The sequence below is a fragment of the Anastrepha obliqua genome, chromosome 2, assembly GCF_027943255.1.
Source record: "Anastrepha obliqua isolate idAnaObli1 chromosome 2, idAnaObli1_1.0, whole genome shotgun sequence".
Lineage (NCBI taxonomy): Eukaryota > Metazoa > Arthropoda > Insecta > Diptera > Tephritidae > Anastrepha > Anastrepha obliqua.
This window is the reverse complement of record NC_072893.1, coordinates 132,251,492-132,265,115: the sequence shown is the minus strand read 5'-3', so window position 1 is coordinate 132,265,115 and position 13,624 is coordinate 132,251,492. Positions and strand designations below refer to the sequence as shown.

The 13,624-nt window shown below is 37.2% G+C and overlaps 2 protein-coding genes across 8 annotated transcripts in view; one reads left to right on the top strand and one right to left on the bottom strand.

Annotated features, from left to right (window-relative positions):
* The first annotated feature begins 2,996 nt into the window (after window positions 1-2,996).
* LOC129239718 (probable phosphatase phospho2) lies at window positions 2,997-4,188 on the top strand. The gene has a single exon (XM_054875495.1). It carries the CDS (start codon window positions 3,027-3,029, stop codon window positions 3,828-3,830), a length of 804 nt encoding a protein of 267 aa, XP_054731470.1. The 5' UTR covers window positions 2,997-3,026; the 3' UTR covers window positions 3,831-4,188.
* A 2,371-nt stretch (window positions 4,189-6,559) lies between these two features.
* LOC129239717 (high affinity copper uptake protein 1) overlaps window positions 6,560-13,624 on the bottom strand; it is a 50,354-nt gene continuing 43,289 nt past the window's right edge. For 5 of the 7 annotated variants that reach the window (XM_054875488.1, XM_054875487.1, XM_054875491.1 and 2 more), the window contains 5 exons: window positions 12,042-12,216; window positions 10,429-10,613; window positions 9,976-10,220; window positions 9,743-9,772; window positions 6,560-8,453 (listed from right to left, as the gene is read on the bottom strand). In XM_054875488.1, the coding sequence (XP_054731463.1) occupies window positions 8,252-8,453; window positions 9,743-9,772; window positions 9,976-10,220; window positions 10,429-10,613; window positions 12,042-12,075 (696 nt within the window). In that variant the 5' untranslated portion in view covers window positions 12,076-12,216 and the 3' untranslated portion in view covers window positions 6,560-8,251. The remainder of the gene's footprint in view (window positions 8,454-9,742; window positions 9,773-9,975; window positions 10,221-10,428; window positions 10,614-12,041; window positions 12,217-13,624) is intronic. The other 2 variants (XM_054875492.1, XM_054875493.1) reach the window with 2 other exon arrangements.

Sequence of the window (13,624 nt, the reverse complement as noted above, 5' to 3'; positions counted from 1 at the left end):
CTACCCGAATACATATGACGGTTTAATTTACGAGGGATATTTTTGGAGCGTGACGAAGCTGTCTACGCAGAAAGGAGTTCTATGCAAAAATTTTGTGGACGGCACAGGCAGAGTTGGACTCATAAAACGTCTTATGCAAAAATTTTACGGATTAAAAAACACCCTTCCAGTTCCTTCTTTTCAGATGTCTTGCAGAACTAACTTTTCGCTAGTTTCCGCAGTTTTAACAATAACTTTCTTAAAAAACTATAAGCCTCCGGAGGGTGGCAATACTGCTGTTTCCGTGGCGCCGCAATCTGACGACGGTTCCTTATAGAACTCGACAAAAGAAAACGAAAAGAACAAGTAAAATTTTTTGATATTTCGCTTAGTTTTCGAGTAATTTAATGTTAAAGTTCACTAATTTAGCGCAAAGTTGGTGTTGCCGTACACCTGAAATAAAAACGAAGTTCGTATGCAGAGATGTTCAGTAGAAAATTCATTGTAAAACTGCAGTATTTTTTGCTCTAATTTTAAGTTGAGAAATAATTTTGAAAATAAAAACATACAACTCATTCAAACTTAAAAACAATGATATTAAGCGTATCTCAAAAAATAATAAAGTAATTAAAATTAAATTAATTAACACAGTATTTTTGCGTAGAACTTCTTTTCGCGTGGGCGGCCTTCGGCCGCGCTTCAAAAAAATAACCCTCATCAGTCCAACTCCGGCTACGCAATCCACAGTATTTTTGCGTAGAACACCTTTTCGCGTGGGCGGCCTTCGGCCGCGCTTCAAAAAAATAACCCTCATCAGTCCAACTCCGGCTAAGCAATCCACAGTATTTTTGCGTAGAACACCTTTTCGCGTGGGCGGCCTTCGGCCGCGCTTCAAAAAAATAACCCTTATCAGTCCAACTCCGGCTACGCAATCCACAGTATTTTTGCGTAGAACACCTTTTCGCGTGGGCGGCCTTCGGCCGTGCTTCAAAAAAATAACCCTCATCAGTCCAACTCCGGCTACGCAATCCACAGTATTTTTGCGTAGAACACCTTTTCGCGTGGGCGGCCTTCGGCCGCGCTTCAAAAAAATAACCCTCATCAGTCCAACTCCGGCTACGCAATCCACAGTATTTTTGCGTAGAACACCTTTTCGCGTGGGCGGCCTTCGGCCGCGCTTCAAAAAAATAACCCTCATCAGTCCAACTCCGGCTACGCAATCCACAGTATTTTTGCGTAGAACACCTTTTCGCGTGGGCGGCCTTCGGCCGCGCTTCAAAAAAATAACCCTCATCAGTCCAACTCCGGCTACGCAATCCACAGTATTTTTGCGTAGAACACCTTTTCGCGTGGGCGGCCTTCGGCCGCGCTTCAAAAAAATAACCCTCATCAGTCCAACTCCGGCTACGCAATCCACAGTATTTTTGCGTAGAACTTCTTTTCGCGTGGGCGGCCTTCGGCCGCGCTTCAAAAAAATAACCCTCATCAGTCCAACTCCGGCTACGCAATCCACAGTATTTTTGCGTAGAACACCTTTTCGCGTGGGCGGCCTTCGGCCTTAATTTTTGTTCAGATTTTGGTTCATATTTTTGTTTCATTCGCAGGCATCCGGCAACACCATACTGTCGTCATTCCAATCTTCTTCTTACTCGCGTTTAAAATTGGAAAGTTACTGCATGGACAAATGCATTTGCATTTTATTTTAATAGAAATAATTCGAATATAAGGATAAAAATAAGTAAAAACACGCGTGTGAGTGTATATTTCGTGAATTTTATTGAAGTGTTAAAAAATATATAGCGTAATAGGCAAATTATAGTGAAGTTGCAAAGGGCATTTTGAGACCTTTTTTATTAAATATCTCGAAAACTAAGCGAAATATCAAAAAATTTTACTTAATCATTTCGTTTTCTTTTGTCGAGTTCTATAAGAATCCGTCGTCAGATTGCGGCGCCACGGAAACTGCAGAATCCCCCGGAGGGTTTTAATGAGGGTGCGGAATTATTCCACGTATCGCTCCTACTTAGTTCTACTCGTGAGAAATATGAGCGGAAATGCGTTTCAAAAATTTAGACGGACCTTAGTATTTAGGGATCTTTTTATACATGATTATCACCTACAAAATTAGGAGAATTGTTGCTAAATTTAAAATTTTTTTAAATAAAGAATGGTGTAAGACTTATTAAGAATAATTTTCTCAGATCATTCTTTAATTTTATACCGATTTATCCAATGCAAATTAAACAGATAGGAACAGTAGTTCTATAAATTATCAAATTTATTTAAATTACACTAAACAATGCAAAAACCGAAAAATATTTTGCCTCTGTTGTTATATCCCCAGAGAATAATGTATACATTGCAGGCTCGACGAGAGGGGGAGGGATTGGGTACTTTTTCCCCCGGGCCCGGAGTTTTCAGAGGGCCCGGAGTTTTCAGAGGGCCCGGACTCGAGAGTAATTCGAATTATATGAATTAGACATAATTTGAAGGGGCCCGCATCTCAAGTTTCCCCCGGGGCCCGAATACTCTCTCCACGGCCCTGATACATTGTATACATTAACGTTCTCTGAGCCTTCTCTATCAATTTACGTTCTCTGCTCTGATATCCCAACTGCTGATTTGGATTTATCCAATGTTCTTTATTTTTTGTTTCTGTTTTTAAAATCTCTCATGCATGAAAAATACTACTCTGCTAATATTTTGTCATTTGGTATATTTGTGTATATTTTCGAAACGAGCTTCCGTTTTAGACCATCTCTGCGTTCTCTGTTTTCTGTTATTAAAGCGTTTTGAAAATTGAATTAAGTAATGTTATTAAGTTGTTAGCTTTTAATCCAAAGTAAAGGTCAAACTTGTGACCTCTAAATAAATTTAGAAATTTCCTGGTGCAAAAATTTCCCACCCACTCATTCACACATCTATGCAAAACTAGGTGAGCGCAACCATTAGAAAGTCAGCTGCTTGTTCGCATTTACCTGACAGTCACCCACAAGCTTGGGATGTTTTGCGTTTGATTGTTTATTCAAAAGTCAAATAGCTCGATTATGGCAAACTGCAAGATGCTTCCAAGAGTTTCACGCCGCTTGGTCGCTTTTGATTTTGACTGCACTGTGGTGGATGATAATACGGACACAGTTGTGCGGGACCTGTTACCAGTCGATAAGTTTCCCAGTGATACTATTATTCACAAACAAGGATGGCAAGAATACATGGCTGATGTTTTTCGACGCTTGCATAAGCAATGTTATTCGCCACAATCGATTCGCGACAAAATACGCGGCATACCGGAAGTACCTGGTTTTGTGCGATTGCTGAAGCGGCTGCATCAAGCGCCGGAAAACAAATACGATCTAATCATTATCAGTGACTCGAACACCATCTTCATAACAGAATGGCTGGAGGCGCATGGTCTGACAAATTGTTTCGAAAGTATATTCACAAATCCAGCATACTTTGACAACGATGGCTTGCTGCATGTACGCCCCTATCACCATCAGACCGAATGTAAATTAAGCGCTTCTAACTTGTGCAAAGGTAAAATATTGGAACATTTTGTGGCCAAACGAAATTTGCGTGATAATACGCAATACGAGCGCATCATATACGTCGGTGATGGCCACAATGACCTGTGTCCAGTGCTGAAACTGCGACAGGGCGACATAGCTTGTCCACGGCGAGATTTCGCGTTGGACAAAAAGATTACAGCACACCGAGATAAAATGGATTTGCGGGCGGACATTATTAAGTGGAAGAGTGGTTTTGAATTGCTGAAACAATTGGTGGAACGTGACGCCACATTGGATGATGGAGATGCAGACGAGCCCAAGTCTGAGTCAACCAAACAGTAGAGTGTAAATTGATGACTAGAAAATTTGCAATTTCACTAAACTACGTATGTCAACTCAATACTAACAAGTGTCGTGGTGTGCCTAGTATTAGCTAATTGCGTTTTATTCCTCAATGACTTTGTGTGCATGAATTGTAATTTGACTTTGTGTACTTCTCATTGTTGCAATTAACAAAATACTTCCCATAACTGTAATTTGTATTTGTAAACATTTGTGTAAGAAGTGTTAGATGTGGGTGTAAATAAATTTGTGTAATATGTGTGTATGTAATGCTAGCAACAAAAGCATTTTTTATTGTACCTACTCACGGTACTATATATATTCAGATGTGAAAGTAAATATATTTTTTAGACGTTTCCGCAGCTCATTAAAACTGCATTATTGCATGAATAAAAGAATAAAAGTGAAAAAAATATAAAAAAACCTGCAAATTTAGTTTGGATATTTAGCGGAACAGGGGCATTATTTATTATATCGTATTCGTACATTCTTCGCAATCTTTGACCCATATATACTTAAGATTCTATTCTCTTCATTTGTTCGGTCTAAATTGGAATACGCTGCTTTATCTGGATACCACATCACACTATTCATATAAATCGATTGGACAGAGTGCATAAAATATTTGTACGTTTTGCATTGTACTCCTTACATTGTTTTGAACTGATTCCATCTTATAATCCTTTACCCTTTCGGGTCAAATCGCCTACTCGTCCCTTCTTCGGTTAATTGATTTTAATGTGCCATGTAGAAACCTTCGCAGTTTCGATACTTTTCGTGTAGGTTTATATAAAAGGCTTTGCAATGCTAATCACCCAATTAATAGAGCTCTGTAGGAGTTCAATTCCTTCTCGATTTTTTTTAACATTTAGCTTTATCGAATTCAAATCAGTGCTCTATTATATATTGAAGTACTATTTATTGTGTAATAATTTAGCATAATGTTACTGGAATTTACCCTTAAGTAAGTATTATACTAAAAACTAAAAAATTTTTATATTTTGAAATTTTTCCTAGTGTCTGTACCATTTAACTCTAGGTATAAATTAATAAATTACTTCTCTTCACTCGTTGATAATATCTAGCGTGACATTGGCTTTTATTTATTTATTGAAAAAATATGTATGTATGTACACTCGTGGCCACGCAAACCGAAGGAGTAAACTTTATCATGTAAATATGCATTTTAACTGCAGTTTTAGCAGTTCTGGTCGAAATGATTTAAATTTTTATTTTGATCTTAAGTGTTTTCTTTTTTGAAGTTGAAGTGAAAAATATTGACAAATGCATTTTAGTAGTCTACAAAAATTAGACTATCTTGGTTGGAATAGACAAAAATGCGCCGTATCTGGTCCTTGGAGCAGTGGAAAACGGAACTATGGTCGGGTGAAAGTAGATTTAATTCGCACTGCAATGATCATTTACCATATGGGCATGGATCCGGGCATGGTTTTCTTTCTATATACGGGATGCTTTACTTTTTATTGATGGAATGATGAACGCTAAAATTTTGGAAAAGTTGTATTCAATCCGCACCATGTCATCGAGCTAAATCGGTAAGATTTTATACGGTATTTAACCAACGATATATTCGCATGTTTATGGCAAGTGCCGCCATTTTGTTTCCTACAGATGTAGAAAATGTTTGCGATTAAGCACCTATGGCGCACGATGATAAAGAAAGTGGCTCAAAACAGATCAAACTTTAAGGCAGAACAGAAAAAAGTGCCTAATACGGTATGGGAACGGGAAATTCCGAACGAAATTTTTGAAAACCTCGTTGCTTCAATGCCTGCCTGGGTCTAAGCAGTTATTGCTACCAAAGACGGTTCAACTGCATATTATATAACTGCATTATTTTCTATTTTGTAGATGTTTCGATTTTCAGAAAGATTTGGTAAACCAAAGCGCAGTAATTGGGGAAAAGGTGAGAAAGGTGAGGTGGTTATGTTTGCGTGTCCACGAGTGTACGAGTATATACAATATAAATGTGAGTTATCACGCGTAGTCTCTATTTTGCAGACACGTTTATCTCCACGTTCTAGATACACTAAACAAGAGATTTAAAATTTAATTTTATGGGAATCAATTTTATTTGAATGAGACAGCAGAAGTTTCAAACAAAAAAAGGAAATAAAAACAAGAAGGTGCCTGGGGTGAGATTGGGAAAGTCATAACTTCTTCAATATGTTTCCTAAGAATATGAACCTAATTGTGATAAAATATTATTGAAAATTGCATATCTTTGAGGCGCTTGAACACAATGTAATTTTTTCATACCATATTGTTTCATCTATTTCGTTTAAAAAATATATTTTTAATGATAATATAATCCCAAAATTAGGTTCATATGAACAAGGATTGAATAAAGAATACTCCGAAAAAAATTTATAACGATGTTAAGTTTTAATGAATAGACAAATTAAAATTGTAATATTGTTTATTTGTATTTTGTTGTTTACCGTTTCTGTACCGTTTAATAACCAAATTTATTTTTTATTGAAATAATGGTGCCATACTGTATCGAAATACAAAGCATAAAATAAATGTAAAAAAAATTGGGTATCAAATGATATTTAAAATTGCTTTAACTTGAAGATGATTTCAAATAGTTTGCCATTTGATTTTTAATACAAAAAACATTTTTTTCAATATTTATGAACATTTGATTGTGGTTATACACATATACATACATACGTTTATGAATGATCCAAAATAGTACCAGTTAGTTAAAGAATATTTTTGTCTTTATTTGAAGTATACACAGTAAGTTTGAAAAATTTTCTCGTAATATTATACATATGTATGATGTATGCATGGATGTGTGTGCGAATATATGCATGTATATTTGTAGCAGTGTATAATTTAGGGCCCTTTTGGTTCTCAAAACTAATTCCATAACACAAGTCATTAGCCACGGGCATTGTTTTGATTCCTTTAAAATATTTTCCTTAATGTACATATGTATATACTTAAAATGCGTTGTTGTAGAGCTTTATATTATAGCACATTTTTTCTTCACTGTAATCAATCCTAACTTAACAATGCAATATACGATAATACTTGCAATAATTTGCGTTTCGCACTCAAATCTGTAACAATTTTTCAAATACAAACATGCACATTTCTGTATCTAAGTGGGTTGGTCTTATAGTACCTATGTACTCTCTTTGCGTAGGTACATATGTATATGTACGTTTCTGCTCTATTAAATTGCCTTGTGTGTATACTTTGCGACCTAATACGATTAAAATTCTCAATAAAAAAGATTATAATAAAAAAAATTCAATATTATAAGAACAAGTAGCAAATGGGTAAATAAGAAAAATAAAATTCATACTAAAACTCCATAATATTGGTTTCGTGAATAAATTAGAATTAAATATAAACGCCATAAAGTGGCAATATGTTCGTTCAGCTGAGTAAGTTTTACTTTTAAGCTACAAATTTTGGCAAAAAATATATATATGTATGTGTATATTTGTATATATAATAGTGTGAATGTAATTTAACAAATAAAAAGTGAAACTTTCGTTTTTATTGGTCGAAGATCACTTCGCAGTACTTAAGCGATAGCTCGCCGCTTGCCGCGCACGAACCGAGCTCAAAACATCCAATTTACATCTAAACAACTGCACAACTACATCTTGTAAAAATATTTCACTTTTTCTAAATTCTGCAATATGCTCTCCCTGCCGCACAATTGCGTGCTATCACTTGCCTAAACCCACTACATTTTGGATTTTCTTTTTTTGTCCTCACTTTTTGTGGCTCACTTGTTATTACTTTTAATTTTTGCTTGCCTTAGTGTTTTTGAGTTCTCCTTAAATTGTGTTTTTTACAATTTCACAGTTTATATCATAAAAATATCTTAAACTTAGTCTTAAGAGAATTTTAATATTTCGACATTCCTGACAATTAGCACCGATGCTGCCGCAACCGCTCTCCATCCGCTGGGTAGTGGTGGTCGCCGAAACGGCAATTGTATCAATGATAACTTTCTCATCCTTATACTCATCACGTTCGTAGTAGTAAATATCATAGTCCTTTTGGTTGTAGTTCGCCATGGTCACTTGTATGCCGCGCTGCTTCTCAAGGTCGTCACGCGCCGCACTCTTCGTATATCGCGCACAACGTACGCTTCCACCAGCGGAATTCATTAGCGAAGTAGCCGTTGCGTGACGAGTTGCTTCACCGTTTCTGCCATTTTTATATTTTTCCCCAGCGTCAGATCCTCGCTCGGCTCTGCTTCCTCCGCCTGCTATGCTCAATCTAGTGCCAGTTCTATTTGTTGTTGCTGTTGTTGTAGTCACTGCTGCTGCAGCTTTAGTATTTATAGTTTGATGATTATTTGAATTGCCAATTTGCCTTGGCCAGAGGCAGCGCATCCAAGTGAAGCGCCTTTCACATTTTAAACATTGCTAGTGACAGTGTTCCGTTACATCGACAATCACCGACTTCCGCCAGCAGAACAGGAAGTAGCCCACAGCGGCGCCGAGTACCACCACAATACACAGCCATACATTGTAAGTCATAAAGATCAACATCAGCATGAAGGAGAGCGTCACTTGGATGATGTGGAGGCCGGTTTGGTATAGATGATTCAGTGACAACATTGTCGGACTGCGGGTGGAAGAGAGTAAGAAGAGTACATTCAGTTTAAATTAGTGCGAGGGACAACCAGGAAAAGTGTTTAAAATTAACATGCATACATACATTATAAATAAAATATAAAATGGCAACAGGAAACGGATTATTTGATGCGTTTAAAGGCGGATAATCGATGCGCTAACAAACACATGCATACATAGGTGGAAGTTGAGCGAGACGAAAATGGATTTTACATAGGTTTAATACAGCGCTTGAGCTGAAACTGTTGGAATGGATATTTTTTGCATATAAAATATTGGAAATTTTAGGGGTTTGCAAATAGGTTCGGTTAGGTTGGCCTGACTGGCTGAAATCCATCACATAGACCCTTACGTTTCCTTGTGGTAGGTTTTTGTAATAAGCCTGCGTCTTTTGCGAATCTAAGTAAGCTCTGAAGCTCTATCCCCGAGAGACCTTCTAACCTCTCATATTGTAGAGCTCCTGAACATTTCATTCGGGTTCTAGCTAAAGCAGGGCAAGAATATAGAAGGTGTTCTAGAGTTTCCTTCTCTTCTAGTCATTTGCAAAATCTGGAGCTATCATCGTTTGTGATTCCTCTCCGGTATGCGTGGGCCGCCTAAGATAGTTCTGCTGGGGTTTGCAAATAAATTAGCCAGCAACTTAGAACCATTCTCCAACTTTGTAGTTTAGACTATGTTATGTATATATTCTAAATAATTGGCGCTTACCCCCTTTTTAGGTGTTTGGCAGAGCTCCTCCTCCAATTTGTGGTATGCGTCTTGATGTTCTTCCACAAATGGAGGCAGACGTTTTCTTTATGAGGAGCTTCTTCATGGCAGAAATAGTCTTGGAGGTTTGATTTTGTCTGCTAAGGAGCGATCGCTATGAATAGAAACTCTTCCTATCAATTGGTGCTTCTTGCCCGGCATTTCGCATCTTCGGCTTCGGCGGCCGCTGTATTACGCAAAAATTCAGTTGAACAAATTTTCCTACACTGCAGAGACGTACAGAGATGCATAGCTTTTATTTTTAACTGTGTTACTGAACGATTCCCTATTCAATTATTTTCATGAGGTGTAACAATTCTATGCCCAAACAGTGTCTAGTAGGTATCTACATAAAATACTTGACATACTTCTGCACGTGAGGCATGACCAAGAAAATTAGGCTGAGAATCATCATTATTATGCGACACATATAACATACATACAGACATAAAAATCAGATTAAAATGGAATGCAATGGTAATCATGTCACTTGCTATCAAAATGTCTTAATATTCTTTTTTATTTTATACTCACGGTTGCTTATGTATGACCTCGCCAACATATCTAGTTAGAGAAAATTTTCGTAGACAGCACAAATATGTATATGAGAGAGAGAAATGAAATTGAAAAAGTAAGCAAAACGGACAAAACAAATGCAGATTAGAATTTGATCAAAAAGTGCATACAAATCATTAAAACAAATTAAAAAGAAAAAAAATGAAAAATATTTGCTATAACAACAAAATTATGTATGCTCCTTCACTTACTGCACTGGAGAGGCGCTCGTTGACGGCGTGCTACGCTGCGGATCTTCGGGATTGCGTTGCGGACCGGTGACCGGCCGGTATTCCAGCAAATTGTAAGTTTTCCAAAACAGGTACTCCCGGTAGTATTTTAGGCCCTCATAAAGAACAGCCATTACAAATATGGCGATCATTGAGCCAATTAAACCCATAATACTATCAAATTTCCACCATGAGAAGAGCACAGTCTCATTATAGCCAAAGTGAAACTGAAATAATGGCGAGCAAGTATATAGGATAAAAGCAGTTAAAGTAGTTGGAAAATATTGAAATGTTGAGGAAAGCTGAAGCTAATATGCAGCTGGAGCCTGTTGGTGACGCCAAAGCATTGTAGCCTTAGTATTTTTACTTTTCAGCATCCTACAGTTTTTTCTATCTACTTTTAGGCGCATACCTATGCATGTGCCTTCTACTCACCGCCATTGACATCATATGATGCATCGGTCCCTCCATGCCCATTGTTCCATGCTCGTGGCTGTGTTGCATCGCGTGATGATCGCTTGCGCCCTGGCCCATTATATCAATGGGACTGGCAGTGGTGGTAGATATCATCATAGCTGCATGGTCGTGCGTTGTTGCAGTATCTAAGGCCATATGATGATCTTTAGTTCAATCCAAATGAATCACAAGTATCAAGTATGCAAAAGATGATTTGGTGTAGTTTTGAAACAAAAAATTAAATATTGTATAAAAAAATAATAAAAAAAATGGTAAATTAATAACAGAAATTAGGAAAAATGATAATGAATTCGTAATAAAGTAAAAATAAATTAAAAAATATGCTAAACTATTTTAGCTGAAAGTTTAAATAACGTAAAAAATTCAAAATCAGGTTGAATTATAGTTTTAACGGTTAAAAATCATAAAGATTGGCTAACATTTCAAAATTTATTATTTACATGCGGCGCAAAACTCTTTCGGACATTTGGGCTAAGATTCTATAAAAAATAATTGGCGAGCACACTTCTGTTAGGTATGTATTTGGTCCCGCTCCTTCTCCAATTTGTTGTGTGCGTTGTTCCATAAATGGAGAGTCCTACAGTTTTGAGCTGATTACGAACGACAGATATGAAAATATTTTATGAGAAGCTTTTTCATGGCAGAAATACACTCGGAGGTTTGCCATTGCCTTACGAGGGGCGACCGTTATTAGAAAAAAGTGAGATTATATAGTTTTGGATGATAATATTATTTCGTGTTTTGCCTCTGAAGTAGATTTGAGCACAATGACTCGGCAAGCTCTAGTTAACAAAACAGAATTTTTAACGTCAGCGGCAAAAATCAGCGGCTATCTTCCTGAACTGCGTGACCGCCATGGTGATTATAAATTGCATTGAGCTACTCCCTATTTTCGGAGTTGCTTTAAAATTGTTGGGGTCGCTGATTACAGGTTTTTAGGGGTATCCGCCTCAGATTTTCCCAAACCGTAACTTGAATGCGCACTTTTGGTCCCGAGAATTGTGAACAGCGTACAAAAGGAAATAAGTCCCACATAAAAACAAAAAAAGAAACTGAATTCTGTGGGCCTGAATTCAGGTCTTTTGTTCTACACGCAGGGTTAAATCAGTAGATACATCATATTCCACAAGCCTGATGGGAATTGTGCACTAGGAATATGCTAATGATCTTCAAGGCGTCCCACAAAGGGATACATTTGGATCCATAAAATAAAAACAACTACTAAAACGAGAGAATGGCAAAGCTTGGCTATTTAATTAAAAAACTTTGCCGCCTCTCAATTTTATGCATACTTGTAACTACTGAGCCCTTTGCCTCTCACGAAAGTTGGTTCTACGTTACCGGAACGATTCGAATAATTCTTGAGAGTGTGCGAGTAAAAAAATTAGACTCGATCTTGGGAATAAAACAAAACAAAAAATATAATAATAATAACAATCCCTAACTGTTATTTTCAATTATTCTTTAGTATATGAGAAAAAATAATGAAATGAAATAATTCGAAAATAAGTTTCTAGAAATTTTTTTTTAAAGTCGTTTTCATTTTTACTATGTATACTGCCAAAACTTACCGTGATTGTGTATACTGTGCTGTGAATGATCCATTTTGCCACCACTGTACAGGTAACCAATTATTATTGTAGCTAAAACCAACAGAAGAAAGAGAGTTAACCACTCTTGTAACTCTTTTTTTTTATTTCGCAGCAGTTGCTTTGACGCTTAGGAAGAATGCTTTTAAATTGCTAACTGTAAAGACAGAAAAAGCGAAAGGATTTTAAGTGCGGTTTGCTTTTAATTGCAATATGTTTTTGTTAAAATTTTACATAACTAATTGCGGATGTTTAACATTTCGTAAGCAAGGATGGCTAAACGCAGTTAATCGTTGAACAATGTAAAAAAGAGATGAGAGCAACAGAAGATTATTTAAAAAAACACAAAAATAACTAAAAAGTGGCGATAAGCTCACGCATAATCAGCTTAGGCAGACAAAACTTTTCATTGCTGTTGTACGAGTATGTAAATTGCACAACTCTAGAAAAAATTTGAATTTTTAAACAAAAAATACTGCAAAATGATAAGAAAAACCAAACGGCCGCAACGCCGCATGAGGCAAGCAAAAACGGTTTTCCAACCGCTAAACTCGTTGTGCAACTCGTATTCTAAGAGGATTGATAAGACTACGGGAAAAAAGCTGAGGCTAAAGTTACATAGACGGTCATATGAGAGCTTGTAATGATTATTTTATTCTCCGTTTTCACGCATTTTCAGGCTTTGCATGAGGAAAATAATATGCGCAGTTCGCTTAAATAACTATTTATACGGTTATGTTAGGTTGTAGCGATTGTACATTATGGGACATACTCAAGCTGACAGCCCATTGTGGTGCCGCATGGCGAACTTGTCCTGATATCGCCTAAAACCAATGTGAATTAATAAAAAAATTTCAAACGATCCTTGATTTCCACAGTGCGGAGATGCTTCAACTCATTAAAGCATTGTCAGAATGATGAATATAGATAGTGCGCCTTTTTAACCGAAATTTTCCCTGCTCAGCAGGGATTCGGTGCATTTAGTATTGAGAGTCTGCTACAATTAATGGGCGATTCTGTAGGCGGTTTCGTTACGCCACTCGTTCGCTATTCATAAAAATGTCTCAAAAATAAGTAGCTTGCATGTTTAAAATGGTGTACCTATATCATGGCCAATGTACTTCTTAGGAAGTTTGGCGCTGAGTATCGCTAGTTCAACGGCTCCACAATTCTGCTCGATGTCGCGATGGCCGAACCCATTTTACATTTGGACGAAATGACTTAGCCATATCTTGAAGATTTTTCAGCACTTCCTGCCTACCGTGGAAGTTATCGATTGGTTTTTGAAGGATTTTATAAGCCGTCTGGATATCAGTGAAAATGTAAATATTAACTACAGGTATCGCAGCACATACGACTACTGTTACGGCCTTAACTATTCTCATCAGTTCAGCCTGAAAACCACAACATTAGCCCGGGAACCGAAAGCTAGAAGATATACCCAGATGTGTGGAATATACGCTGGCGCCCACCTCATCCTCGAGCTTTGTCGTACAACGCAACTACTCGAGCTTTGCCATTGCCTGTCAAGGGGCAACCGAAATCCGAATCCTGCTGAGGGCGTG